We start from the raw sequence: 27267 nt of genomic DNA on the forward strand, positions 1-27267 counted from the left end.
ATCCCAAACAGAGTTATTCATTATAGGCAAACACTTTGATTTCATTTTCCTTTAAGGTATTTAAATGAAAACCATAAATTTTAATTACCAAAAATTCGGATATTTCCTTAATTACCGAGATTGATCTTAACAGATAATCTTTTAAAAGGAATATTTAGTGATTCAGTTAAAATCTTTAAAAACGAATATTCAAGTTACCAAATCTGACTAAATTGCTTGATTTCCGATATTATAATATTTCCTTAACAAAATTTTAGTAATTAATTGTGAGTAGTATAAATAGAAAGAATTAAAAACGCATAAATTATATATATGTAAAGTTGTAAACTAATTTACAGAAAAGGTGTATATCCCACATCGACTAAATATTATGGAATATGGTTCATAATCACTATAAATATGTGACTAAAATGTTTTGAGTACAAATGAGCAGGAAGCTTGATTTATCAAGTATCCAAATTTAACAGTTTAATTTGGTTCTATATTTGAAAATATTTAAACTTATAAAAAGTAAACATATTATAATATATTTACGTTTTTAAAAAAAGTTTAAGATATTATAAATATTTAAATTTTTTATACAATGTTTAAATTATTATAAATATTTGAACTCCGTCGAAAGTTTAAAATATTATAATATATTTAAAGTCTATAAAATATTTAAGTAATATTAATATTTTAATTCTTAAAAATTTAAAATATAAAATTTTTTTGAGTTAAATCCGTTAAAACATGTATTTTTATCAAACTATAAATTAAGCCATGGAAGCAGGGTGTGTCTATCCTCTTACAAAACTACTATCCGATATTGCGGAGTGTCTATTCTCTTACAAAACTACGTACTATCTACTATTGTGGTGTGTCTGTTTCCGTGAAAAACTATATTTTACAAACTACTTACTCTATTAAGATTTCCAATTTACTGTATAACCCCAAATATACAAATAAGTACTATATAAACAAAAAAAATAAATTAAAATAAAAAACTATATTACAAAAATACAAATTACAAAAAAAATAACTAACAAAATATATAATCTCGTGCTGTAGCACGGATATCAGCTAGTACTAAATATAAGTAACGAATCACACATCTACAAACATAGTCGTGAGTTTTTTTCCGATTCTTATCACTCAATCAAATGAATTTTTTTAACGTGTATGGTATTATCTTCTCGTACCATCATTTACTAGCATATTTTGCCATCCCGAAGCTCTATTTCATAACATTGTATTGGTGGCGTAATGTCTAATGCGTAAACATTCAGTGAGTTGCCAACAAAAAAAGAGTAATACTACTATTCTGTTTTTTTTTTTTATATAATTTCAGATAAATCCCCAGACCTATAGAGAGATCCGAAACTAATTCCTATAGAGAGGATAGATTTGCAAATGAGCTGTAAGGAATAAATTCATACTCATTTGGCCAAAGAGATAAAGCTAGCAATTATGTGCTTTGGAAAAATCGATCTCTGGCTTGGACCAATATGGCACTCTTCCAAGAAGCTAGAACCACTAGCCCACCACCTCGTGGTTACTACTTTTTTTTTGTATCTTCACTGTCACTCATATTTTACTATCATTTACCACTAAATTTTTTTTCTTATCACATTCTATAGCCAATTTAATGAATTAGGTTTAACTTTTGTTTTATGATTTACCTTGGAAGAAGAAAAAAACACCATTGAGGATGGGAAAAATCTCATGGAGACCTACGATGTTGAGACCGACCATTGTGGTACAATGTGCCACTATGTTTTGTCTCTAATTTTAATGTGTAAAGAGGTCACAATGCACCAATCACCATAAGCTTTTGTTGTGATTTTCGATCACACATATTTTTCTTTTTTAAGGAACCCATGAATACTCTTAATTGTTTTGGCATTAAATCGTCATACATTAAAAAGTAAGGTAAAAAAAAAAAAATGTTGAAATCTGATGGGAGAGATGTGAAGTGGAGAAACGAGAGAAAGGCTCTATAAAATTGCAAAGGCCAAATTGAAATTAAAAACATTGTTGTCACAAGAGAAAGTGGTCCATTTCTTTGGTAGCCCAGACGTTAGGAACCAAACCAAATAACTACATTTCCTTTTCAAAATTTTCAGCTATATTTTTCTTTCATGTCAAATTTTTTTTTATTTTATATATTTTAGAATTTGAAAATGATTTTTTTTTTTTTTGTTATTTCTTGAAATTATTATTGTTATATTTTTTTGGACTTTACTTTCTTGGAAGAAAGTGACTGGGTTTGAAATCGACAAATAATTCTTGGGGGGCAACTATCGTATGATGTGGAAAGTTAATTATTGTTATTTTCGTGGGTCCAGTTGGGCCCCTAAACGGGCCCTTCTGGAATGATTTTTTGTGAATTTTTTTGTAACTGTGAAAGAAACTGTAACTTTTGAGGAATAGTGAATACGATGATTTTTCAAGTTAAACAATCTAGTTAGAAATTAGCAATATTGTAGATCTCTGTTGTCTTTAATCGAAACTAATCAATGCTTAGAAATAGTATTAAAGTTATTTAAAGAAGTCAGTTGCTTATGTAAAAACTTAACTACTTCTTTTTTTTCTTTCTAGATTTGTTTTTTAGTCATAGGCTTTAGATTTGTCTACCAAAACAAAAATACAACATAAAATATCATTACAATATGAGATTTGGACAGAAACATTTCGAAACTAATCTACACAGCGAATGTATTTTTTTAACCAAGCTCGACTACTAATTATCACGAATTCTATGATTTTACATTACATTATTAGAAAGTACAAACAGAGTTTAATGCAAAATGTTCTTTTAAAAAATCAGAATCATGACGTGGCATGATCGTGACGAAAACAAAAACAAAGATGAGATAAATCAACGGTCTAGATTGAGTCCTCAGTTTATGGTTTCTTCTTTATCTTCCCTGCTCTTCTCCTTCCTCACTCCCCCTCCTCTTCTTCCCTCTCTCTCTCTCTCTTTTTCTCTCAAGATTTGCTCTGTCCAGAGCTCCAAGAAACAGAACACACGACACACACAACAAAAAGTAATATACGATGTTGCTTGGAAAGAGACAACGACCACCGATTAACAGAACCACAAGTCTATCAGAGATAAAGTTCGATCTCAACCTTCCAAGCGAATCAGAGACATCAGATCAACAGAATCCACCTGTTATAACAGGACCTTACGTCTCCAACGGTCAACACGTAACAGCAGCCGCTGATCAAAACCGTGGGTTCTTAGATCAACGACTCTTATCTATGGTCTCACCTAGAGGTAACCTCAGGAGACACTCGGGAGATTTCACCGACGCTGGACATTTCTTAAGATCTTGCTCACTTTGCGAACGTCTTCTTGTTCCTGGCCGTGACATCTACATGTATAGGTATATATATATTCTCAAATCTTGACTGTTGTAAAATTTCATAACATAACTTTTGATTGTAGTAATAGTAAATTTTGCTTACGTGACGTTATACTTAATTACATTGATATATTTATGATTTAATCAGGGCCGGCTCAAACTTTTCTTGCACCTTGTGCCAAATTTTTTTTTTTTCCTAATTTACAGGTCTTGTTTGTAGATTTTCAGTATTTTGGGGTTTTTCTGTCAAAATATGAAACATTGAAGAACCTAAAAACCTTATATTTTTTTCCAAAATATTGTGACATGGTGCAAATGCACTTTGTGCACTGGGATCATTTACTAAGTAGCTTCCAATGACATATCCCTTATGTGAATGAATTATGATAATTACTTAATATGTTGTTTTTAATTGGAGTATTAATGATAATAAATTGTGTGTGACTAAAAATGGCAGGGGAGATAAGGCTTTTTGTAGCTCAGAGTGCAGGCAAGAGCAAATGGCACAAGATGAGAGGAAAGAGAAGGGTAAATCGGCGCCAGTGAAAGAACCGGCCGTGGCAGCCCCAGCGAGAGCGAAGCCTGGCAAAGGGAGAGCTGCAGCCGCAGTGTAATCCCCCATTTTCATATATATATATATATATATATATATATAAAATTCTATTATATGTGTGGTATTATATATATATATGCTATGTGTTTGTATATGATTATGATGGGTGATTACATACATAAAGCATTATATATGCGTTACTTAACTGTGATTAACCGTGTTAATCACCCTCGTGTTGTGGTTTGAATTAGATGATTTTCGAGGGTTCAAATTTTACAAGTTTTGATCTATTTGAAATAAAAATCAAATGTATGTGAGAGACTTGTCTTTTATTAAGTACTTAATGACAAAAAATTTAAGATTACATATTTGCTGTGAATTTATGTGGGCGAGGTTTCATTTTAGGAGATTGGAGCAAGATATTTTAGAATCAACGATAAAAACAAAACGAGATTGAAGATAGTAGCTGTAATATTTTTGTATCATAGGTTTTATATCATCGGAGATTACGAAGAAATATTTCTTGTTTTAAGAAATACAAAGGCAGCGTAATAAACATATACATATACTCTTTAAAATATATAAAAAAAAGGAAAAAAGATGACTAACTACACGAAGTATTGGAGAATACATGGTCACACATGCCAAGTATAATATTGTATCCTCAACTACACGAAATATATGTATTGCATGACTACATGCATGAACTATATGACGTTATGTGGTTAACACCATAGACATATAATCCGGTACACCGGTCGAATAATTCCGACTAAGACCGACGTTGACTCCGGCGTTGACCAACATTGACCAAAAAAAATTGTATTTTAATTTTTTTTCTATGAAAAAACAAAATAATAAATTACTATATTAAATTATTTATGAATTTTCATGATTAGAAAACATTCTATTCAATATCTAAATATCTTAGGTATCTCTAATGTATTTATTCTTATAATTAATTATTTTTTTTAAAGCTAAAATAATAGTTAAATAAAAATAATTAATAATTATTTTCAAGATATTAATAGATTTTATCTTGATTTTAGGATATGTTTGCAAAAGGATATAGAATAAGAGGATTTTTTCAAATGCCCTTATATTATATATTGAAAATAATTATGTATCATTATATTTTATCTATTAAAAGTAAATAGTGTTAATTTTTTTGTTATTGTTTACATGTTATTAGGAGTATGTAAATTTTTTTTATACCAAAGAGTATCTAAAATTTTGTATACTCTTTACCATGCAAATTTTAAAGTAAAGAGTCATATACTCAAATCTTTTGCATATTATTTTCTAATGAAAATAGTTGAATTTGATTTTATTGATTCTTGTAGTATTTAAAATTTTAAATAATATGATGATCAGAGATTTATATATATAAAATAATTAATAATTACATATGTTATATATATATATATATATTTCTTGAAAATAATTATTAATAATTTTATTTAACTATTAGTTTAGCTTCAAAAATAAAAGTAACTAATTATAAGAATGAATACATTAGAGATATAGAAATAATTAGATATTGAATAGAATGTGTTTTCTAATCATGAAAGCCCATATATAATTTAATATAATAATTTATTATTTTGTTTTTTAATAGAAAATATTAAAATACAATTTTTTTTTGGTCAATGTTGGTCAACGCCGGAGTCAATGTCGGTCTTTGCCGGAATCATTCGACCGGTGTACCGGATTGTATGTCTATGGTGTTAACTACATAACGTCATATAGTTCATGCATGTGGTCATGCAATACATATACTTCGTGTAGTTGATGATACAATATTATACTTGGCATGTGTGACCATGCATTCTCCGATACTTCATGTAGCTAGCCATCTTTTTTCCTAAAAAAAAATTCAAACATTAAACCTGGAATGAATAACGTTTATTCTAGTGGAGAATTAATTCCAAATTTTCAATCTAGGTCAACTAAAGTTGATGTATAAGTTTGTACTGGCTGTTGCCTTTATGTACTTTTTATACACAAAATGTATCACACATGCATGTATCCATATGATGATATATGCATATAAGGTGTTCGTATATGTATATCAGTATATGTTTATCATATGTAATGTAAATATAAATATAAATAGACAAAAGTTAACTAAAAATACGATGCTGATCGAGTCAGGAATCTCATGCCTAATCAGCATGGTCCCAGTATCCACCCAATGGAAAAATTTAATAGATTCTCTTCTTTTTTTTCTTTGTTGTCTTTAAAGTTCGTTACAGTTTTGACAGATTCCTAATGACAATTTTTTTTTGTCTGTGTTTCCCATTTGTTTCATAACCTTTTTTAAAAAAAAAATACAAACTTTTGGAAAGTAGTTCGTTTTCATTTCTAACAAGATGATTAACACAAACCCTTTTACACTTTGTTGTACTTACTAAATAAAACATTATACAAGTATCTAAGCAAGTATTAAGCAGCAAAAGAATAATATAAATGAAAGTCCACAGTCTGATGTTTTGTTTTTATTTTACCATGAGAAAAAAATCTTTATAGGAGTATTTTGTATGAAAGTGTTAAAACAGAAAATGTCCGTATGGTATGGATGGATTTTTTGTATCACACATATAGATTGCTTTGTGAATAAATTTTGTCGTAGCAAGTTGATATTTAACATTTTAACGTACAAGAGGTGAGTAATAGAATAGTCTACCACTTGGCCAAATTGGCATGTGTCAGCATCAAATTTGGCCAACTATCTGAATTCCAACGTCTCTTTGATCTCTCCAACCTAGCATTCACGCTCCTTAATCATTGTTTTACGAAACAAAAGCTGTATAATTAGTGTTTTTTAAAACTACACAAATCTCTATTTAAACAAGTCCAAAATATCCATAAAAAATAGATTGTTGGCATCTTTCTTGACCAAAGGAGATGGTAAGAATTTGTAAAAAATAATAGCATGCTCTTTATCTATTAATTTGAAATTACTTTATGAATAAGCCGAAAACAAATGACAAGTTGAGATAGTTTAAATCCAATAACCTGCACAAATGATTCATTATTATACGTTACATGTATCCATTGTGATACAAGATTTAACTTCTATATAAGATTTTTGTTTCTGATCTGAGATTCCAAAAGGTAGAGTTAACACAAGAATGCATATTTTCACAAAATGATCATATGACTAAAGAAATGTCTGAGCTAACAGCTCGAATAAGGCGCTGGCTACTAAATAAAATAGAGTTTGTGCTATGTATATGTGTGTTAATGTAAGTGGTTTTTGTTTTTTAGGAGGGGACACGAAATAAGAAGTTGTCCCGTTACTCAATGGTTCTACAATTCTAATATTCTTTAAAAAAATTTGTAAGTGTGGGGATAAGAATATTAGGAGTACACGTGCAAATATGCCATCCATTATTTTAATTTCCCTAATCCAGCAGTTGTACAATAAATGTCATTGATCCTTTTTTACTTCGAGTCTAATACTGTATATAGGGTTTAATGATATAAAACAAGGTTAAGTACACTTGAGAAAGGCTAAAGCTGTATTTTATTAATTGGCGTTAGTGCTTAGGAGTTAATTATTACCGTCGTCGAACTTTGATGATATTAACTTAATCAAAGTTAATATCTTTCCGTTTGTATTACGACAAGACACTAAAATAACACTCACGCATGTTATTTTCGCCTTTATGTGAAACTTTTGATTTAAAATTTTTTTGGTTATGATCTTTTCATACATTATTTATTTAGATCTATCACAGGTAGTGTCGGCCCGTTTTATGAATTACGGATCGAATTGTTTCCATCCAAATTAAGCAAAGACAAGTGGGAACAGCTCATGGGAGGGTCCGAATCATATATAGCTTTCTAAATTGTTCATTTAATTCTTAAATTGGACTTTAACAATAATCTCACGTATGTTTTATATATATATATTAAGAGTATACATAAAACAAAAACATACTCAATTGGTATCTCAATTATTTTGATTCTTGATTTGATTTAGATATTATACTTTCATGCCTCTCCCCACTTGCTTTAGGTATAAAAGTCCCTCACATTTTTTTCTGTATAATAACTAAAATATGAACTCTATTTATTTTTACAACCACACAAAGCACTAGAATGGTTTGAATACGTATGTATATAAAAGGATATATTCGTCTTATAGTTTGTCTTTAGAGACGAACTGCCGCCTGCGATTTGATAGGAGTGTGATGATTTCAAATATGCTTTCACTATTGGAATCGTATGTCTACATTGTAGTTTTTATCGATATCTTTCTCAAATCATATCTGAAAACCACAATCAGGGACCTATATATGTTAAGAGTTTCCGCTTTTAGTTTTCAGTTTTTACCTAATTTAAAAATATACTGTTACATTATATAACCAAAAAATTCAAAAAATAAAGGAATATGATTACAAAACTTGCAAACTGCAATTGGTGATAACCAAAAAAAGTTAACAAAGCCCAAAAGGTTAGGGTAATGAATCAATTTGAATGCATAGCAGTAGGCTACACACATAATGAATCACACTGATCCCACATACTGAATGAGTAAAAAAGGCTTTGTTAGAGCTGAAAATGTTTGCGACATAATGGGCCAATAAGAGATCCAAGGAAACATACAATGGATCTTAACTAAGTTTTTATTTATTTATTAATAATCTCAAATAATAATCGTTGTTTTGGCCTTTTCTTAAAAGAGAACATTTAATTTTTGTTGGTTTTTGATGCTTTTCTTGCATGTGAGCACCGACAGAGAGAGTTTAAACAAAACCACTACTACTACTATCCATCCAGCTGCAATCACGCAAACGCACCGCCTTTTTTCTCACTTTTGCCATCTCATTTACTATCCAATAACATAGCGCCACGTTATCATAATCTTATACTAAACTGACGAAAATACCCCTGCTCTCATATTAAAACTACGATAACAAAACATAGATTAGTTTTTCTTTATAACGGTGTGGGCTGATCTGATCTCACGCGCTTTCATCATCTTCCTTCTTCTTGTGCCTACTAGATTCGCTCCTCCACTACTGTCTTAAATTTCTCACCATCTTCATTTCCTTCCTTCTCACTCCAAAAACCCCATTAGTTGTCTCTCTCTCTAGAATCGAAAAAATGGCGAAACTGGTGATGTTGTTGGTTCTTTGCATCTTGCCGGCGATTGCCGTGGCCGCAAGGAGGGGAAGTATTGGTAAGAATACAATGGTGGTTGAAGGTCGCACTTACTGTGACACTTGCAAATTCGGCTTCGAGACTCCTGAGTCCTCCTACTTCATCCCCGGTATCTATGTCCCTCTCTCTATAATCCTTAGTTTCTGCTTCCAGATCTGAAGCAAGTGTTTTTGATTTCTTGATTCTAAAGTATTCGTTTTTAGATCTGACTTCTGAAATCTTGAACCTTTATGGATCTTTACTTGTAGTTCGATTCTCTATGCTCGTAGTGTTATTGTTCTAGATCTGGATCTGAAGTTTACTACTAACTACATAGTTGATTTGATTCTTGATGTTGTGTTTTAAGAATCTTGATCTGTTTCAAGAACAAAACAGAGTAAAAAACTTGTTTTTTTTTGTTTGTCTTGAAGTTTACAGATCTTGATTGTGGTGGTAATGTTCGTTTCTTTGCTATATAAACACAGGTGCAACTGTGAAGCTTGTGTGCAAACACAGACAGACAATGGAAGAGGTATACACAGACGTGGCTGTATCAGACAAAAAAGGAAACTACAAGTTCGTTGTCCACGACGATCACAAGGACGAAATGTGTGATGTTCTGCTTGTGAAAAGCTCTGACAAAAGCTGCGGTAAGATCTCCGTCGGACGCGAAAAGTCTCGTGTGATCTTGAACCATTACAGTGGCATTGCCTCGCAGATCAGACATGCCAACAACATGGGATTCGAGAAAGACGTGAGCGATATCTTCTGCTCTGCACTCTTTCAGAAGTACATGGTTGATGAAGACGAGGATGATATTAAAAGCCATCTCTAAATCATCATCTCTCTTATCTCTTTAATCTTATGATTTGCTGTTCTTTTTTTTCATTTAACGAATGAGTTTCGGGGTTATGAAGGAGCGATATAAATTTGTATTTGTTTGATTTTACTTATCTGTCTTAGATGATGTGATGATGACTCTGGTTATCGGAAACTCTGTTCTTCTTCTTATATATATATATTGATGCGTCATTTCCTTCCTTAGGAAGTGTCTTTTTATTTTAAAAACAACTCTTCATTCTTCGTCCGATCATGGCTTCCGCCTTCTTACATATTTACTACTGTATATATTATGCAGGCATAATAAGTTTTAGAAGTTGTAGTAATTATATATGAAGAGTTAAAAGGTATGTATAAGTAGTATAACACGCATTATATACTCTTGTTAGTTTTCATTTCGTTATGTAAAATGAAAGTACAAAGAAAACGAAGCTATACAAACATTAATTACATCCTTTTCTTATCTGTTTTGGATGCTAACTAAGCAAACGTGACTGATTATGAGAAACGCAGAAGCTAAAAAAGCTTACGTCTTCATCTTTGATCATAAAATATCATCCCCTGGTAAAGAAAATTGGCAAAACACATCATTAACCATCACATACAAAGGCTACACAGATAGTCATAGTCTCAAATATATATACACTAGGACTGTAAAAAATCAAAAAATTTCACAGCGAGCATTAACCTGAGCACCCGGTTAGTTACATCCTGTTGGAAATAAAAGTGAAACAAATTTCCATATAGTTAAGGCTACAAACTACAAAGTATACACTGTATACCATCATCACCATTCACCAATGGTTGTTGCGGAAAAAAAACTTAAAGCAAACTTTAATTTCACATTGACCAACCCCCAACAAGCTAAAAAATACATCACCAAACTCAATACCCCATAATATATAAATTTAAGAAAAAAGAAGCTTAAGTAAGTTGTTATATCAGCACACCAATTTAGACTAGAGATCAACTCATCAAAGATTCATCTTTCTGCAGTAAAAATAATATGTTCACACTAATTTTTCTATATTTCTGGTGCCATAATTTCTAGAGAAAATTACATCACACCAATTACATATTATTCTAATTCTAGAAAAAATTAGAATAATATGTTCACACTAATTTTTTTACTTCATAATATTTACGTAAATTTGGATTTGTTTGTTACAAAATAATAGTTAGAAAATTTATTTATTTTATATATTTTATAAAATTATATATTTAATTTACTTAATTTCATACTCCCATTTCGATCCGTAGTCAGTATTACTACAGTAGAACCTCTATAAATTAATACTCTTTAAATTAATACTCGCTATAAATTAATAAATTCTTCCGGTCCCGAGTTAAGCCGGTGTAAAAAATGACACATTTCGATAAAATAATAAAATAATAATTTTTTTGGAAATCCTATGTAAAAATATAGTCTCATCAATATTATAAATTAATAATCATATAAACTTATATATATATATATATATATATAAGAAAATCTAGTGAAATATGACTCTATTGTTGTTTGTCTATTCTTGAATTTGCATCTTTGTTAGAGCTCATCTCTAATTTTTTCATTGTTGTATTTTCAAATCACATCCATAAATTGTGAAGAGTCATAGATGCGGTAATTACTTCTTTAATAATTGATTTTAAAAGTACTGTAATATCTTATGCGACTTCATCATTACCATGAAGGATAATAATAACAATTTTTTCTAAACTCCAAACTTCTAACATTTCTCATTTTTACCTAGATAATCTATTAAAAAATTGATATTCATCTTATTACAATAACCAAAATTATAAATTAAGAAAATTCTTTAAAAATGTGAATGATAACAAAGTGTCTTATTTTGTAATAGAAATTTTTATTATGAAAATGAGAAAATCTCTTCATAAATTAATAAAATATTAATTTATCGATAAATTAATAATTATTAATTTATCGATAAATTAAACCTCTATAAATTAATAAAATTTCATGGTCCTGACCTTATTAATTTATAGAGGTTTTACTGTATTGTAAAATAATCGTAAAAGACAGTAAAAAAACATCACATTAAATAAACTAGAAAAAAAAATAACCAAAAACAAAAAAAGAATCATGAAATATTGCAGAAAGGGCCAAATAGGCAGAGAAAACCTGAAAGGTGAAACATAACTGGAAATTGCCAAATGTCAAACCCAGTTCGTCGCAGTCAAGAAAGCTATATACAAGCAAAAAAAAAAAAAAACAATAAACCCTAAAATAATTAAATACGAAACCCAAATCGACAAAACGCCTCCTTCACAACATCAACAACCCTCTCCTCGTCGTGTTCCCATTACAACTTGTCTCTTTTATACACGCAAAAGACATAAAAGGAGAGATTTTTTCATTCTTCGCCACAACTCCCCCCCTATATAATCTTTCGAATCAAAACGATTTAGTGAAATCGACGTGTACTCAATTCTTCTCATTTGTCCATCTTTGGTTTCGTCGCCATAGCTTTTTTTTTATTAGAACAGGTATGTTAATGCTATATAGCCTACAGTTATCGAATTTGAGATCTTTAATCAGTTTAGCTTTTACGTTTCTTGATTACTGCCTAAAGTTTATAGAGAATTAAAACCCTTTTTGATTATTTTTTAAGGAATTTTCTGAGAAATGGCTACTACGACTATGTCTCACCAAGCGATCGGGTCTATTGTCTCTCATAATAGACCTTTCAAAGCTTCTCTTTTTCAAAAGGAGCCTTTGAATGTACCCATGAAACTTAGTCCAAAAAGGTTCAAGATTGAAGCAGCTGCATCATCTCAGGTCATTGACAACACTGTCTTGTCTTCTCCTTCCAAGAACAAACCTTTTGAATCCAAGAAGAAATCAAGTATGTTGCTTTTTGTTCTTTGGTCTCATTTTATATTAAGAGAAAAGAGAAACATTGAATTTAAAGTACTTGTTTGCTTTCCTATGTTTTTTTGTTAGATGAAGCTGCTTTGATATTGATTAGGCATGGAGAATCGTTATGGAATGAGAAGAATCTGTTCACGGGTTGTGTTGATGTGCCATTGACTCAGAAAGGTGTGGGAGAAGCTATTGAAGCTGGGAAGAAGATTAGCAACATTCCTGTAGATTTGATCTTCACTTCTTCTTTGATCCGTGCTCAGATGACCGCAATGCTTGCTATGACTCAGCATCGCCGCAAGAAGGTTACTAAATAGTTTTTAATATTGCTTTTGTCAGTAGATTGCTCTGTATCTGACTTGTGTTAGTTTCTCTATAGGTTCCAATCATCTTGCATAATGAGAGTGTAAAGGCTAAAACTTGGAGTCATGTGTTCAGCGAAGAAACTAGAAAACAATCTATCCCGGTCATAGCTGCTTGGCAGCTGAATGAGAGAATGTAAAAACCAAATTGCCACTTCTCTTGTGTTTCTTCTTATGTCTACGAATTTGATGTGTTAAATTTCCAACTTTTGTTCTTGAGTCAGGTATGGAGAATTGCAGGGTTTGAACAAGAAAGAAACAGCGGAAAGATATGGAACAGAACAAGTTCACGAATGGCGTAGGAGTTACGAAATCCCTCCTCCTAAAGGCGAGAGCTTGGAGATGTGTGCTGAGAGAGCAGTGGCTTATTTTGAAGACAATGTATGAATGAATATGAGAGAGGCTCTTCTATTTTCCCCTTACTTAAAACGTAATGCTTTATGCTGATGTCTGAAATCCTTATGCAGATCAAACCCGAGCTTGCATCCGGGAACAACGTAATGATTGCTGCTCATGGGAACTCATTGCGATCTATCATTATGTATCTGGATGATTTAACTTCTCAGGAGGTAACAAAACATTCTGGTTCTAGTTCAGTCATTTTGATCATTGTGTGTTGCGGAGTTGCTGAAACTTATGTTTTGATTTTTCTCAGGTTACAACTCTAGACTTATCAACGGGTATACCATTGCTCTACATCTTCAAAGATGGAAAATTCATGAAACGAGGAAGCCCGGTTGGTCCTACTGAAGCTGGTGTCTATGCTTATACCAAGGTAAACCAAACCAAACCAAACCCAACTGTTTCTTCATCTTCTTTATCTCTCCATTGTTATGAGTTTGCTGATATAATAATGCTTCTTGGTTTCAGAGACTGGCACAATACAGAGAGAAGCTTGATGAGGCGTCTCTTAACTAATAATAATAATGTCTTCCAGAAAAAAATCAGTTCTTTTTTTTGTGTTTCACTTGCTTAGCTCTTATGTAGTGACATAACGACAATTTGAACAGTTTTAAATCTTTATTAGATACACAAAGCACATTTGTTGCATATTTGGATGTTATTTCAAATTAAAAAAAAAAGCCAATTCAAAAGAAGTGTCTTTTTATATTTTTTTTCCAGATTCAGACGTTAACAGTAAGTGGAAGCTCTGAATCTCCAACGGTTAAGAAATACTTTCCTTCTTCAACAACCATAAGTCCAACTTCATTAGCTCTGCTCAAATGTTCACAAAGACCAATCTCAAACTCCATCTCCGCTTTCTCTCCATTACTTAGCACAATGCTCTTAAACCCGACAAGCTGTTTCTCTGCGCGTTTCCCGTCTTCTCCTCCTCTTTCGTGTCTCGCAAACATCAGAACCGGATGTTTCCCTGCCATCTCTCCTTGATTCTCCACAGTAACAGTGACCTTCGTCTTGGCTACATTGCAACCTTGTTTCTCCATTTCAGAAACCAGAGCGTATCTAACAGAATCCGAGTTGGTTTGAACTTTAGTTTGGTTCAAGTAGAGACTCATTTCAGCCGGATGCTTGAACTGGTAAGAGTATTTTGAGTAGCTGAGACCATGTCCGAACTCAAACACTTTGGGTCCTTTATAGAACTTGTAAGTCCTTCCTGGGTATCCTGTTGCAGACCTCATTCTCATGTCTGTCATCTTCACATTCACAAAGCTCTGAGGATACCAAGTCACAGGTAATCTCCCTCCTAAAACACCACAATACAAAACATAAGCTTTTTCACTAACTGTTTGAAGAAGAAGAAGAAGAAGAAAGACTCACCAGGATTGTGATCTCCAAATATGATTTCAGCAAGAGCAGTCCCTCCGGCTTCTCCAGGATAACCAGCCCATATAATGCTTCCGATTTTATTATTATTCGTAGCAAATGAAACATCAACAGGACCACCACAGATCAGAACCAGAACCACAGGTTTCTTGGCTGCATTTGCAACGCTCGTTATAAGCTCTTGTTGCTTCCCTGGAAGACTGAGGCTCACGCGGTCCAAATCTTCTTTCTCTTGAGTCAAGTCTAGTCCCATGATCATGACCACATGATCAGCATTTCTCGCGACTGCAACCGCCTGGTTAATGGCAGCGTTAGAGCAAGCCACGGAATCACATCCTTGGTGGTAAACAGCGTTTTTAACATAACCTCGTAAGGCGTCAAGAGGAGTCACAGTCTTGCAAGGCGGACCAGCGTAGTTTCCTTGAAGCGTTTTAGCGGCGTAAGCGTTTGGACCGATCACAGCTAACGACGGAGAGGCTTTAGGTAAAGGAAGGAGTTTAAGATTGTTCTTCAAGAGAACTATACCGTTACGAGCAGCTTCGAGTGCTAAAGCTTGATGAGCCGGAGCACAAACTTCGTTAGGACTAATGTTTCCGTATGGCAGTTTGGTTGGATCGCCGTTAAAGAGACCGAGACGAATCCTAACAGAGATGAGATTGAGGAGAGCTCTGTCAATGTCATATTCCGACACTTTCTTCTGTTGAAGAGCTGATTTGGTGTGTTTCTGTAAGTATGATCCACAGTTTACGTCCATGCCAGCTTTGAGGACGTCAGCCACGGCGTCTTCAGGGGTTTTGGCGTAGCCTTGAGCATCATGGATGATCGAGACAGCGTCACAATCTGAAGTAATGTATCTGAAAAAAAACAGAGCCAGTTCTGTTTTGTCAAATAAGAGTGGTGTTGATTAAAAAGGAGGCGAGTAAAACGAAGTAGAGAGAGGAACGAACCCTTGAAAACGCCAGAGGCCACGAGCGGTTTGAGTCAAGAGATTTGGGTCAGCGCAAGTGGGAATGCCGTTGACTCGGTTATAAGAACACATGACACCACTGGCTCTGCCTTCTTCTACGCATTTCTTGAACGGTGGTTGGTACGTCTCCGCCAGGTCAGCCAGACTCACCTTTTTAAAAACCAAAAACGAGAATCAATAATTTAACAGTGTCTACTGTATGTACTTTTTAATGGGAAGAATATAGTTTGAAAACTTTGTCAACATGAAGATTAGTTTATGTAATGATAATCAAAGTACATATTCGTGACAAGACAAAAAGATTATCACATAATTAATGACAAGACATAAAGAGAGTACACAGTGAAGAAATGATTTATAAACTATTAAAACGGCATTATGTAACAAATTCCACTTTGAAGACTACACTTTAGGATAATAAAACATATCAAAAATGGAAAAGATGAGTCAAAAGAAGTAACTAAAGCATTGCAAAAAAAAAGTGAACTAATTAAGAGAAGAAATTAATTAACCTGAGCATTGAAAACGTAGCGAGTGATACCATTCCAACGGTCAAGATCATAAGCAGTGAAATGCTTACAACAAGCGGAGGCTTGGAGATGACCGGCGAGACTTTTACGACCGTCGAAAGAGTCACCTTGTAGTCCTCTGACGTAAGCCACAGCGTAAGATCCGGTCATCATAGGATCCTCGCCTGGAGTCTCTTGGCCTCTTCCCCACCGTGGATCCCTAAATATGTTAATGTTTGGTGCCCAAAATGTCATCCCTTTGGCTTGCCCTGCGTTATACACTCCTCTTGCTTCCCTTCCTATTACCTGAAAACACCTCAATACAAACACATACATTCTTATTAATAACAAACAAATAATTGGATTTTAGTAGTAAACTTCGATATTAATTAGAAATAATTAATTCTTGCTAGACTAAAGTAACATTTTAATTAAGGCAGATTATTAAATTGATTAAATAAAACACAGAGAGAGAGAGAAGAAACGAACTTGAGCAATGCGGAACCATTCATAGGAATCGAAAGAAGCAGCGGTTAAGATGACTTGAGGGAAACTAGTGGCTGCTTTAACCGTTCCGTTAAACCGGATACCTGGACCGACACCGGCTACGCCGTGTAAAGCCTCCGACCACCATTCGTACGCGGGAACTCCAAGACGCGGTATCCCTGGAGCTGTATTCACCAGCTGAGAGATCTTCTCGTCTACGGTTAGCCTGGAGACGAGATCACGCGCTCGTTTGTTCACTGGGAGTTCAGTGCGGCAGAACTGGTAGAGTTTCGTGGTTGGGTTCGAAGGGTCACAGGCGTGCGGCGGAGGAGCTGAGTTGACGCAATGGTAGAAGAACAAGAAGAGGAGAAGAAGAAACAGTTTAGCCATGGCTCCGAAATTGCGGAAAAGGTAAAGATGAGGAACTGATGAGTACTGTGTGAGAGTGTGTCAGAGACTCTTCTTCTCTTGTCTTATTAATTATATCTTTCTATTTTTTTTTATTTTTTTTGTTCAAATTATATATCTCTATTTATCAAAATTTTAGAAAAGTTTAACAAAATCATCATAAGTGAATAAGTTAAAGATTGTTAAAGATTGCTAGAGAATTTTGTTGATTAGTTTTCTAAAATCTTGTAAAGTATTCCAAACAATCATGTATTTTTGTGATACTTTCCATGACTTTATTTTATAAAGAAATATAAAAAAAGTGTTTAAAATCATGAACCAATAACATAATAATTAAACTCATTAACAATCCTAGATTCTTTTGTTTTAATTGAATAACCCAAAACTTTTAATGACTTTATAAAAGTCTTGAATCCAATAACTCAAATTTGTTAAGATTTTAAATGATTAATAGCACTAAAGTTTAACAGAGTTTAACAAAATCTTGATCTAATAACAACAGATTACACCTAACATTTAAAATCTTTAAAACTCTATTCAAATCTCAAACCAATAACTCCAACTTAATATTGTGACTTCTCAATATCTGTTTGTCCCAAAAAAAAAAAATGACTTTCAGATAACTCTTTCTATTATGGGCCTAAAACCCAATAATGTTTCTTCAACTAGATTTTGCTTTAGGTTATGAAATTTAGGATTAGTCCCATTTAGTCCATCAGAACGTTTTGGTAATCAAATATTGTAATAGTCCTTTTATCTATGTTATCCAAGAGACAAGAATTGATAGAAAAAGTATACAACAAAATTAACCGTCCAACCAACCACAAAAAGTGAAAATGGATAACAATAATTATAATAACATCAACTTATCGTTTCAAGCCGTTTGTCACAATGAAATGAAACCTAATTGTGATGATCTATCCGAGTTTTATCTGGTCACGTAATTAGATTTGACTGGATAAAAATAGTCGGTTTCAAACAATTAATGAATCAGTTGTTAGTAGATAAGATAATATTATTTGTTTCTGTCTCAGCTAAGTGTTTGGTGTAAGGAGCTTTGTAGAAGTTTTTATTTGAAGTCAAAATCTCACACAATTCTAACATGTTCAGAAATAACAGTTGCGTTTAAATTTTAAACTTTTCGTTTGTTTTTTTGTTAGGTAGTTTCTGATAGAGAGAATCAAAAACTCAAAGCAGCTTAGTGCCACGTGGAGGAAGCTAAGCCCTTGCAAAAATTTATGAAGACACGTGGCAGGCATGGTAAACGTATATCATCAGTCCTCGTGACGATATTATAATATAAGCTCGTCGTACGTACTACGTAGCCGCGGCTTGAGGACTAAAAAACAAAGAAGGGGTATTTTTATGAACTGACGAAATTGCCCATTAAGGAGACTGAGATGTCGGTAGACTACGAAAGCCACGTTCCAAAGAGTGTGTGACAGTAACAACAAAGAAGAGCCTTATTTTTATTACAATTTTGTTTGAATATTTCCTCGTGGTCTTTACTCTTTAGGCTAAAGTCCTCTTCATCCATCCCTAATCTTTTCGTGTTCATTAAAATTGTCTGACTCTTGTCTCATTTCCCATTATTTTCTCACTAGTAGAAAATTCAGATATTTTGTTAGGTTAAATGTGTCCAGTGAGTCTCTCAACTCTCAACCCGACGTCTGGGACATATTACATTTAATTCAGATGGTATATACTAAAGAAAAAACCAAACAACAATTTGGCTTTTAATATGTTGACATCACTAAGAAAAAACAGATCAAATATTACATAAGAGACAGGTTTGTTTTTTTTTTTTTGGTTAATTTACAGGCTCTTAGTTAACCGGACCCACGGAAACCTTGTCGTATTTAGAATAACCGGTCTCAATTCCTTCCACCGTTGGTTATATATATAAGTAAAAGCTTAAGGAAGGTCTCTTTTAACTCCATCCCCACCGTTTCTTTTGCTTAAACCACCACACAAAAAGCCTTTGATCTTCTCTCCTTCCTTCACCCATTCTCTCTACAGCAGGTTACAACACATATGTTTTGTTTCCCTCTTTCTGTTCTATTATGCGATTTTGTTAGCTGTTTTTATACGGTTTTTATTTATATATATATTTTTTGGTCGTTGTTCGATTTGACTAGGTTTTTAAAGATGGATATTTTCGACAACTCTGATCTCGAGTACCTCGTTGATGACTTCCACGCTGATTTCGACGATGATGAACCACCCTTTGGAGAGGTAGTTGTCACGAGTGATTCTGATTCTGATTCTGATTCTGATTACATGGACTCCGATTTCGAGCTGGTATGATATATACTCTGACTATTCTGCTCTGTTTTAAACAAAAGGCTGTGATGTGATGTGATGTGATGAATAAATTAAAAGGTAGAGTAAGCTGTGTTATGTTGTTTTTTTCCTTAGACGCAGAGTAAGTTGAACAATGATACGTCAGCGTTAGAAGCTAGGAATGGAAAAGATATTCAAGGGATTCCATGGGAGAGGCTGAATTACACTAGAGATAGATACCGTGAGAATAGATTGCTACAATATAAAAACTTTGAGAGCCTCCATCGATCACGACTACACCTTGATAAGGTTTTGTTCTGGCAACTATATTAAAAGATTTCTGATTTTTTTTAGTCAGTTTTTTATGTTCATGATCATGATCATTGGTATTATGTTATATCTGACAGGAATGCTTGCAAGTAGAGAAAGGGAAAAACTTTTATGGCTTTCAGTTCAACACAAGGCTTGTCAAGTCCACTATTGCACATTTTCAGGTAAAGGGATTTTCTTTTTACTATGTTTTGCAATGTGTGGCATACTCTGTTACTTGATGGTCTAGAGTCTATTTACAATTTACTCTTGTGTTTATTAATCGAGTCTGCAACTCTTGAACATTCATAGAAGATGGCAGTTCAAAACTGTTGTCCTCTTCCTGTTTTCTTAATGTTCAATGTTCCGACCCTCAGCTCTGCAGCTGGGGTGTTGATTCACACCACCAAAACCTTTTCTTTTGCAGATAAATCTTCAAGGGTGCTTAAATTTAAACCTGCTCGTTCCTAAATTCTCTATATATAATAGTTTAGATTCGATATTTACTCAGGTACAATAATGCTGTGTAAGGTTCTAACTTATTCAAAAAAAAGTGTCATTATCTGTGTCTGGGATGGTCTAAGCAGAGTTGATAAATCTAACTCTAACTGGTCGAGGCAACTCTTTAACATTTCTCATAGAGCTTCATACGCCTAGAAATTATAGTCACAGAGTGTATTAAGATTCCCTTGCTCAGTGTCCATTGTTAGACCATCGGGAACTGTATAGAAAGACTTGTCGCTAACTCTGCTGCATTTGAGAAACAATTACTATATATGCCTTAACCTTTCTTAAACAGGTTGGGAGAGCAGCTGGCGCCTTAAGGAAACCTTTGTTAATATGGTATGGTAGGAATTTTTTGGCACATCTACAAGGACTCTCTAACTTTGTCATCCTTCTTTCTTGCAGAGAATCATTTTGTTTCAGCTTAATCACATATTTCTGCATTTCTACGAGTGCTTCAGTGTGATTTGCATTTCTCTTATTTTTGTTCCTGTGCACAGTTGATTCATAGGTCTCTTCTCTAAACCATTAATCAAAAAAAATTGACATTATAGATATTAGTTTTGAAGTTCATATTTGATAACTTAAACGGTTGCTTTGTTTCCTTCTTGGTTTGTGTTTTGTGTGAAAACTTGCATGTTCTCTTCTTTATTTCTTCTGTCTAAGATGACCAGTGGTGTCTTATGTGAGATTCCTAATCTCGATTGTCACATTTTTTACAGCTGAGGAACTTGGTGTGGGCAACATCAAAGCACGATGTGTTTTTCATGAATAACTACTCTCTCATGCATTGGTCATCTTTGCTGCAAAGGGGCAAAGAAGTACTCAATGTCGCCAAGCCCATTGTTCCTACAATGGTGAGCAACCTTATTTGTTCTTGAACCTCAAAATTCAACTCTATATTAACATTTTGGTAATTTCAATCTACAGAATCAGACTGGATCGTTATCGCAGTCTGTATCAAGAGTCCAGATAAGTACCATGGCAGTTAAAGACGATTTGATAGTTGCTGGAGGGTTCCAAGGGGAGCTTATCTGCAAGGTATATTAAACATATTTTGTGTTCTATAGTGATCTTTTTGTTAATTTGGTTTCTGACTTAGCGTGGTCTCTCTGATTGCAGAGAGTCAACGAACCTGAGGTTGCGTTCTGCACAAAACTAACATCAGCTGAAAACGACATCACCAATTCCGTTGATATATACAACACTCCCAAGTAATTACTAAAACAGAATATACATTGGTTTTAGAAGAAAACAAAACATCATCTAATCCTTGTTTTCTTAATCCATGTAGTGGCTCGTTAAGGGTTATGGCTGCGAACAATGACTGTACCATCCGGCAATTTGATGCCACAAGCTTCACCTTCCTCAACAATTTCACCTTTGATTGGTCTGTAAATGTAAGCGCTTCTCTTTCTCTTCAGACTTGGATGTTGTTATCTGCTAGCATTAGTCTCAAAAGTGCTATTATATTTATGTTTTTGCTACGTCTCTGTCTGTAGAACATCTCCACCAGTCCAGACGGCAAGTTAGTGGCTGTTCTAGGGGACAGTACAGAGTGCTTACTAGCCGATGCCGGATCTGGAAAAGTGATTCACGGACTAGAAGGCCATCTGGACTACTCGTTTTCGTCAGCATGGCACCCAAACGGACAGATCCTAGCTACTGGTAACCAAGATACAACCTGTAGGCTATGGGACGTAAGGAACCTGTCTCAATCATTCAAAGTGCTGAAAGGAAACATGGGAGCAATCAGAGCCTTGAGGTTCACGTCTGATGGACGGTTCTTAGCCATGGCTGAGCCAGCAGACTTTGTTCACTTGTTTGACACGGAAGCTGGTTATAGTCACTGTCAAGAGATTGATCTGTTTGGAGAAATCGCGGGAATCTCGTTTAGTCCAGACACGGAAGCACTGTTCGTGGGAGTTGCTGATCGCACGTACGGTAGCTTGTTGGAGTTCAATAGAAAGCGAAACCACTCGTATGTTGATTCCATATTCTGATCAGACCCCCATCGTTAGATGCAAAATATGTATTGTACATATCCTTTTCGGAACTATTATACGAGTGTCAGTGAGATTATCATGGTCTTTGGGAGGGGTTTAAGTCTTTGTTTTTGTCTGACTTCCCCTTTGTCATGTTAATGTGGTTTTTGGAATTTTTCATCTTTTCTCTATGTTAAGTCATGATTTTGACTAGGGGCCTGATCATGCTTACGTGTCCGGACCAAAAGAGCCACAGCACCAAAGGCTTTATTCATAAAAGAAACTGAAGGTTGCAGAATGTGATTTGGTCGATGTGGGACAAAAAGACAATAGCTAGTTTTGTAGGCTTCAAATAGTTGAAGTAGCCCAACTCGTTAATCAGACGGTATATAGAAGAAAATTTCGTTTTCCATATTATCTATCGACTGTGGGTGGAAAGATGTTCTTCAACATATAGTAGCTGATCCGGCTGGTTTTCAACTGAGTATTCGAAATTTTGCGATTTATAATGTTGTTGGGCTCTTAAACAAATATTAGCTTACATTTTAAGGTAGTTTGATTGATTAAATATGCTGTGATACAATGATTGATATATATATGGGAACTTGAGATTGAAATGGTATTAGAGCAGCATCTAATACTACAAAAGAGTAGGCATAAAGATGATTAGGTGATTTGATGGTCGAGTGTTTTTTCCTCAGACGAATAAAACAATTAAGGATGTGTCATATGTGTGTGAGCCACACTAAATCTAATGTTTTTTTAGCTTTAGGAAATATTCCTCAATTAATGTATATAACACCTAACCTTTCTTCTTATTCCAGAAAAATAAAGAGTAAATTGGATTCTCTATCTTTACAATAAACCTTTTTCTTTTAAACGTGTCACATATTTTAAATTGCGCATTCTAACATCTACTAATAAGAGATAACAATACTTTTGATAGTATTTGTCATCGAAAATAGTGGTGTTACAATCCAAGTTGGGAACTATGTGCTATACTGAAAAGACAGTTGTAATAGAATCCAATTTTTTTTGTACTAGTTTTTGGATCTCCATTGATATATATAAAAAACTTGTACTAAAAGCTTATATAAAAATAAAAATGGAGAAATTGGACCATATGTCACGTTAATCACGATATCACGCGAAAACGATAAAACCAAAAGGGTCATTTGAACAAAAAATGTGACATGAGACAATTCACCTAAAAGGGTCACATGCCATTCATCTTCCTCATAAAACGACATCCAACTGCTCTGAAAACGACAACACCCTCTTTTTTTTTTCTTTTCTTTTTTTCTTGTTGTGCAAAATAGTACCCATATTTCTATTTGCATCCCATATTATTTATCAACTATAAGCACAAGTTTTAATAAAAACGCGAATGGAACAAATCTTGTATTCATTCACAACAATACTTGGGTTCACCCCTAGGGATGAACCTCTCCATTCACCCCTTTATAAGATAAGGAAATAAAATCTGTATATATTATTATAAAAATAAAAAAATTTAAACCGCTCTTTAATAAACCCAAACCAATATATATAAAATCTAAACCCTAACCATCTTATTTGTGAATCCAAACCGATATATAATTTCGTTCTACTTGTAAAATCTAAACCCTAACCATCTCATTTGTGAACCCAAACCGACATATAATTTTGTTCTAATCGTGAAATCTAAACCCTAACATCTCATTTGTGAACCCAAACCGACATATAATTTTATTCTACTTGTAAAATCTAAACCCTAACCATCTCATTTGTACCCAAACCGACATATAATTTCATTCTAATTGTAAAATCTAAACTCTAACCAATTCATTTGTAAACCCAAACCGACATATAATTTTATTCTAATTTTAAAAATCTAAACCTAGCTAATATTTAAATTTCCTTAATTAAAAGTATACAGAATTTGTTTCCTTAATTTGATTTGCTTTTTAATTTAATTTTGATTTATTTTTTAAATAAAATATTAGATGGAAAATTCTGATTGGCTGAGAGAAGAAGGGGTGAATGGAGAGGTTCACCCCTAGGGGTGAACCTAAGTATTTTTCATTCATAAAAGGAGTGTTGATTCGTAATTTGTTTTATGTGATGAAAATGAGATATATATTCAAAAGAGAGACATAAGTGGAGTGAGGTTGGTTACATACAGTCCACGATAACCACACATACACACAGCTAGTTTAGTTTAAGATGACAGTTCAATCTGGGCCATTGATTATAAACACGTGGCGTAAAAGTAAACTTGGATTGTTCTTTTAAGAAAGTTAGAAACGGCAACGTTTGTGATGGAAACCGCGTTGAGAGCGTTGAAATGAAAAGAAAGAAAAAAAAAAAAAAAAGGCTTTTCAAAGTAACGAAACGATGAGACGGACACGCGCGATCCATGCCATCTCTTTTCTCTTTTTTGATTTTTTAGAAGTTTCTTTTGAGTTTTATGACTTTGTTGACTTCAGAATTCAGATGAAGATGAGCAAATCTAATTCTTTTTCATAATCTGACTATTTATGTAGTTGTAACAATAGTATGGTTACTTTACTTCGAATTTTTTTTTGGGTAAATTGCTTCTTCTTATAAGAGCATCAGAATATTGAGGACTATAGTTGTAATTAATAATTGTATAAACACCAGTGTACACACTATATATATTGTAACCCTACCATCTAATACAATTGAGCATTCCTCTCTATATGGTATCAGAGCTGCGATACCTAACCTAGAAAAAAAAAAAAAAAAAAAACTCACGCCGCTCCCCTCTTTCTTCTTCTTCTTCTTCTTCTTTCTTTTTGTTTACTCACTCTCTCATCATGTCTGGTTCAACCTCTCCTGCCTCTGTTTCAGAGACCATCGTTGTCTCTCCCTCCTCTATACTCGTTAATGTGAACATGATGAATGTTACGAAACTGACGGCATCCAACTTTCTCATGTGGAGCCGCCAAGTTCACGCACTCCTCGATGGTTATAATCTCGCCGGTTACATCGACGGATCTCTCACCGTCCCGCCGCCGACAGTTACTGCGGCTGATGTTGTCTCTGCTAATCCTGACTTCGTGGTGTGGAAGAGACAAGATCGGTTGATCTACAGTGCACTGTTAGGCGCCATCTCCATCTCTGTCCAGCCGATCCTCTCCAAGGTCGTCACGGCTCATGACATATGGACCACTCTCTCGTCTACTTATGCCAACCCCAGTCATGGTCATGTTCAACAGCTTCGTCAACAACTCAAGCACTGGACGAAGGGGACTAAGACCATTGATGCTTATGTTCAAGGTTTTACCACCCGCTTTGACCAACTTGCTCTCCTTGGCAAACCGGTGGAACATGAAGCTCAGATTGAGTTCATCCTTGAAGGTCTCTCTGACGATTACAAAACGGTAATTGATCAGATCGAAGGCCGTGATTCATCTCCCACCTTGACGGAGCTTCATGAGAAGCTGCTCAACTACGAGACGAAACTTGCTGCGAAGGCGGCACTTACGTCGTCTCTTCCCGCGACTGCTAATGTTGCAACCTTTCGTGGAAACAACTCCTCTCGTCCTCATGGCCGCAACAACAATCGCACCCACCACAACAACAACAACTGGTCGTCTAATCCGCAACACCAACGCCAACAATACTCACCACGTCCATATCAAGGCAAATGTCAAATCAGTGGGGTCTATGGTCATAGTGCTCGCCGGTGTTCTCAACTCCAGCTTCCGCCCATGCCATACAGCTCCAACCAGTCGTCCGTGTCGTCTGTCACTCCTTGGCAGCCGCGGGCTCATTTGGCAACGACTCAACAGTACAATCCGGGGAATTGGTTGCTGGATACTGGTGCTACGCATCATCTCACATCCGACTTGAACAATCTCGCACTTCATCAGCCTTACACTGGTGGTGAAGAAGTCACTACTGCTGATGGCTCAGGGATGCCGATTTCCCACACTGGTTCTGCCTTATTACCCACACCAACTCATTCTCTTGCTTTGAATGGTGTCTTTTATGTTCCTAATGTTCAGAAAAATCTGATCTCGGTCTATCAACTGTGCAATACTAATGGTGTCTCGGTGGAATTATTTCCTGCTTATTTTCAGGTGAAGGATCTCAGCACGGGAGAGCGGTTACTCCAAGGCAAGACTAGAAATGGGCTGTATGAGTGGCCAGTCACACCTCTTTTTGCATCCACCTATCTCGCCACTCCTACTCCAAAAACAGACCTACCATCTTGGCATTCAAGATTAGGCCATCCCTCTGTTTTGAAAACTCTTATTTCTAAATTCTCTTTACCCGTATCCCATTCTCAGAATCAAACACTGTCTTGTTCGGATTGTCTTATGAATAAAAGTCACAAACAACCTTTTTACTCAAACACAATCGTCTCGACCCATCCTCTTCAATATTTATATACTGATGTTTGGTCTTCTCCGATTGTCTCCGTGGACAATTTCAAGTATTACTTGGTCATTGTAGATCATTTCACTCGATATACTTGGCTATATCCCTTGAAACTGAAATCAAGTGTTCGTGACACATTTATTGCATTTAAAGCCTTGGTGGAGAACAAATTCAAGTGTAAGATTGGTACTCTCTACTCGGACAATGGTGGTGAGTTCGTAGCGTTGAAGTCCTTCCTTGTGACTCACGGCATTACACACTTGACCACACCGCCACACACACCGGAATTGAATGGGATCTCTGAGCGGAAACACCGCCATATTGTTGAGACTGGTCTCACCCTTCTCAGCAAAGCCTCCATGCCTATTTGTTACTGGAGTTATGCCTTTGCGACCGCCGTGTACTTAATCAATCGAATGATCACTCCAGTTCTCGGCAATGAGTCTCCATATGTAAAGCTCTTCTCTCAGCATCCCAACTACCTTAAGCTTCGTGTGTTTGGAAG

The 27267-nt window shown here is 34.6% G+C and overlaps 5 protein-coding genes across 9 annotated transcripts; 4 read left to right on the plus strand and 1 right to left on the minus strand.

The window, feature by feature from the left end:
• Window positions 1-2706: 2706 nt before the first annotated feature.
• On the plus strand, window positions 2707-4271 carry LOC104713477 (FCS-Like Zinc finger 6). The gene is made up of 2 exons (XM_010430605.2): window positions 2707-3371; window positions 3808-4271. Exons 1-2 carry the CDS (start codon window positions 3040-3042, stop codon window positions 3962-3964), a joined length of 489 nt encoding a protein of 162 aa, XP_010428907.1. The 5' UTR covers window positions 2707-3039; the 3' UTR covers window positions 3965-4271.
• Window positions 4272-8882: 4611 nt separating this feature from the next.
• LOC104713478 (major pollen allergen Lol p 11) lies at window positions 8883-10122 on the plus strand. The gene is made up of 2 exons (XM_010430606.3): window positions 8883-9184; window positions 9540-10122. The coding sequence occupies exons 1-2, from the start codon at window positions 9019-9021 to the stop codon at window positions 9887-9889; spliced, it is 516 nt and encodes a 171-aa protein (XP_010428908.1). The 5' UTR covers window positions 8883-9018; the 3' UTR covers window positions 9890-10122.
• Window positions 10123-12048: 1926 nt separating this feature from the next.
• On the plus strand, window positions 12049-14231 carry LOC104713480 (2,3-bisphosphoglycerate-dependent phosphoglycerate mutase 2). Its single transcript, XM_010430610.3, has 8 exons — window positions 12049-12399; window positions 12525-12758; window positions 12857-13080; window positions 13155-13273; window positions 13362-13518; window positions 13605-13706; window positions 13793-13912; window positions 14008-14231. The coding sequence occupies exons 2-8, from the start codon at window positions 12539-12541 to the stop codon at window positions 14053-14055; spliced, it is 990 nt and encodes a 329-aa protein (XP_010428912.1). The 5' UTR covers window positions 12049-12399; window positions 12525-12538; the 3' UTR covers window positions 14056-14231.
• On the minus strand, window positions 14139-17543 carry LOC104713479 (putative beta-D-xylosidase 7). Its single transcript, XM_010430609.3, has 5 exons — window positions 16888-17543; window positions 16402-16704; window positions 15870-16039; window positions 14917-15776; window positions 14139-14842 (listed from the first exon to the last, which is right to left on the minus strand). Exons 1-5 carry the CDS (start codon window positions 17272-17274, stop codon window positions 14262-14264), a joined length of 2301 nt encoding a protein of 766 aa, XP_010428911.2. The 5' UTR covers window positions 17275-17543; the 3' UTR covers window positions 14139-14261.
• Window positions 17544-19057: 1514 nt separating this feature from the next.
• LOC104713482 (putative WD repeat-containing protein C2A9.03) lies at window positions 19058-22586 on the plus strand. 5 transcript variants are annotated; one of them, XM_010430617.2, is made up of 10 exons: window positions 19105-19314; window positions 19431-19593; window positions 19711-19884; window positions 19983-20069; window positions 20684-20727; window positions 21111-21245; window positions 21319-21429; window positions 21511-21602; window positions 21683-21788; window positions 21891-22586. In XM_010430617.2, exons 4-10 carry the CDS (start codon window positions 19985-19987, stop codon window positions 22389-22391), a joined length of 1074 nt encoding a protein of 357 aa, XP_010428919.2. In that variant the 5' UTR covers window positions 19105-19314; window positions 19431-19593; window positions 19711-19884; window positions 19983-19984; the 3' UTR covers window positions 22392-22586. The 5 variants fall into 5 exon arrangements, with proteins under 5 accessions (XP_087319998.1, XP_010428919.2, XP_010428914.2 ...); XM_010430612.2 differs by having other exon boundaries at window positions 19231-19314; window positions 20684-20899; XM_087463873.1 differs by having other exon boundaries at window positions 19231-19314; window positions 20684-20732.
• The last annotated feature ends 4681 nt before the right edge of the window (window positions 22587-27267 follow it).

This window comes from Camelina sativa, chromosome 9 (assembly GCF_030686135.1).
Source record: "Camelina sativa cultivar CO46 ecotype springtype chromosome 9, ASM3068613v1".
NCBI lineage: Eukaryota > Viridiplantae > Streptophyta > Magnoliopsida > Brassicales > Brassicaceae > Camelina > Camelina sativa.

Excerpts from the sequence above, each read along its gene's own strand:
- LOC104713477 (XM_010430605.2), top strand. The coding sequence starts at position 3,040 with ATGTTGCTTGGAAAGAGACAACGACCACCGATTAACAGAACCACAAGT. Across the intron at positions 3,372-3,807 it reads CGTGACATCTACATGTATAG|GGGAGATAAGGCTTTTTGTA; the intron begins GTATATATATAT and ends TAAAAATGGCAG.
- LOC104713478 (XM_010430606.3), top strand. The coding sequence starts at position 9,019 with ATGGCGAAACTGGTGATGTTGTTGGTTCTTTGCATCTTGCCGGCGATT. Across the intron at positions 9,185-9,539 it reads GTCCTCCTACTTCATCCCCG|GTGCAACTGTGAAGCTTGTG; the intron begins GTATCTATGTCC and ends ATATAAACACAG.
- LOC104713480 (XM_010430610.3), top strand. The coding sequence starts at position 12,539 with ATGGCTACTACGACTATGTCTCACCAAGCGATCGGGTCTATTGTCTCT. Across the intron at positions 13,081-13,154 it reads CTCAGCATCGCCGCAAGAAG|GTTCCAATCATCTTGCATAA; the intron begins GTTACTAAATAG and ends GTTTCTCTATAG. Across the intron at positions 13,274-13,361 it reads TGGCAGCTGAATGAGAGAAT|GTATGGAGAATTGCAGGGTT; the intron begins GTAAAAACCAAA and ends TTCTTGAGTCAG.
- LOC104713479 (XM_010430609.3), bottom strand. The coding sequence starts at position 17,274 with ATGGCTAAACTGTTTCTTCTTCTCCTCTTCTTGTTCTTCTACCATTGC. Across the intron at positions 16,040-16,401 it reads GCTACGTTTTCAATGCTCAG|GTGAGTCTGGCTGACCTGGC; the intron begins GTTAATTAATTT and ends GTTTTTAAAAAG. Across the intron at positions 14,843-14,916 it reads ATTTGGAGATCACAATCCTG|GAGGGAGATTACCTGTGACT; the intron begins GTGAGTCTTTCT and ends GTGGTGTTTTAG.
- LOC104713482 (XM_087463872.1), top strand. The coding sequence starts at position 19,441 with ATGGATATTTTCGACAACTCTGATCTCGAGTACCTCGTTGATGACTTC. Across the intron at positions 19,885-19,982 it reads CACGACTACACCTTGATAAG|GAATGCTTGCAAGTAGAGAA; the intron begins GTTTTGTTCTGG and ends TATATCTGACAG. Across the intron at positions 20,070-21,110 it reads CCACTATTGCACATTTTCAG|CTGAGGAACTTGGTGTGGGC; the intron begins GTAAAGGGATTT and ends CATTTTTTACAG.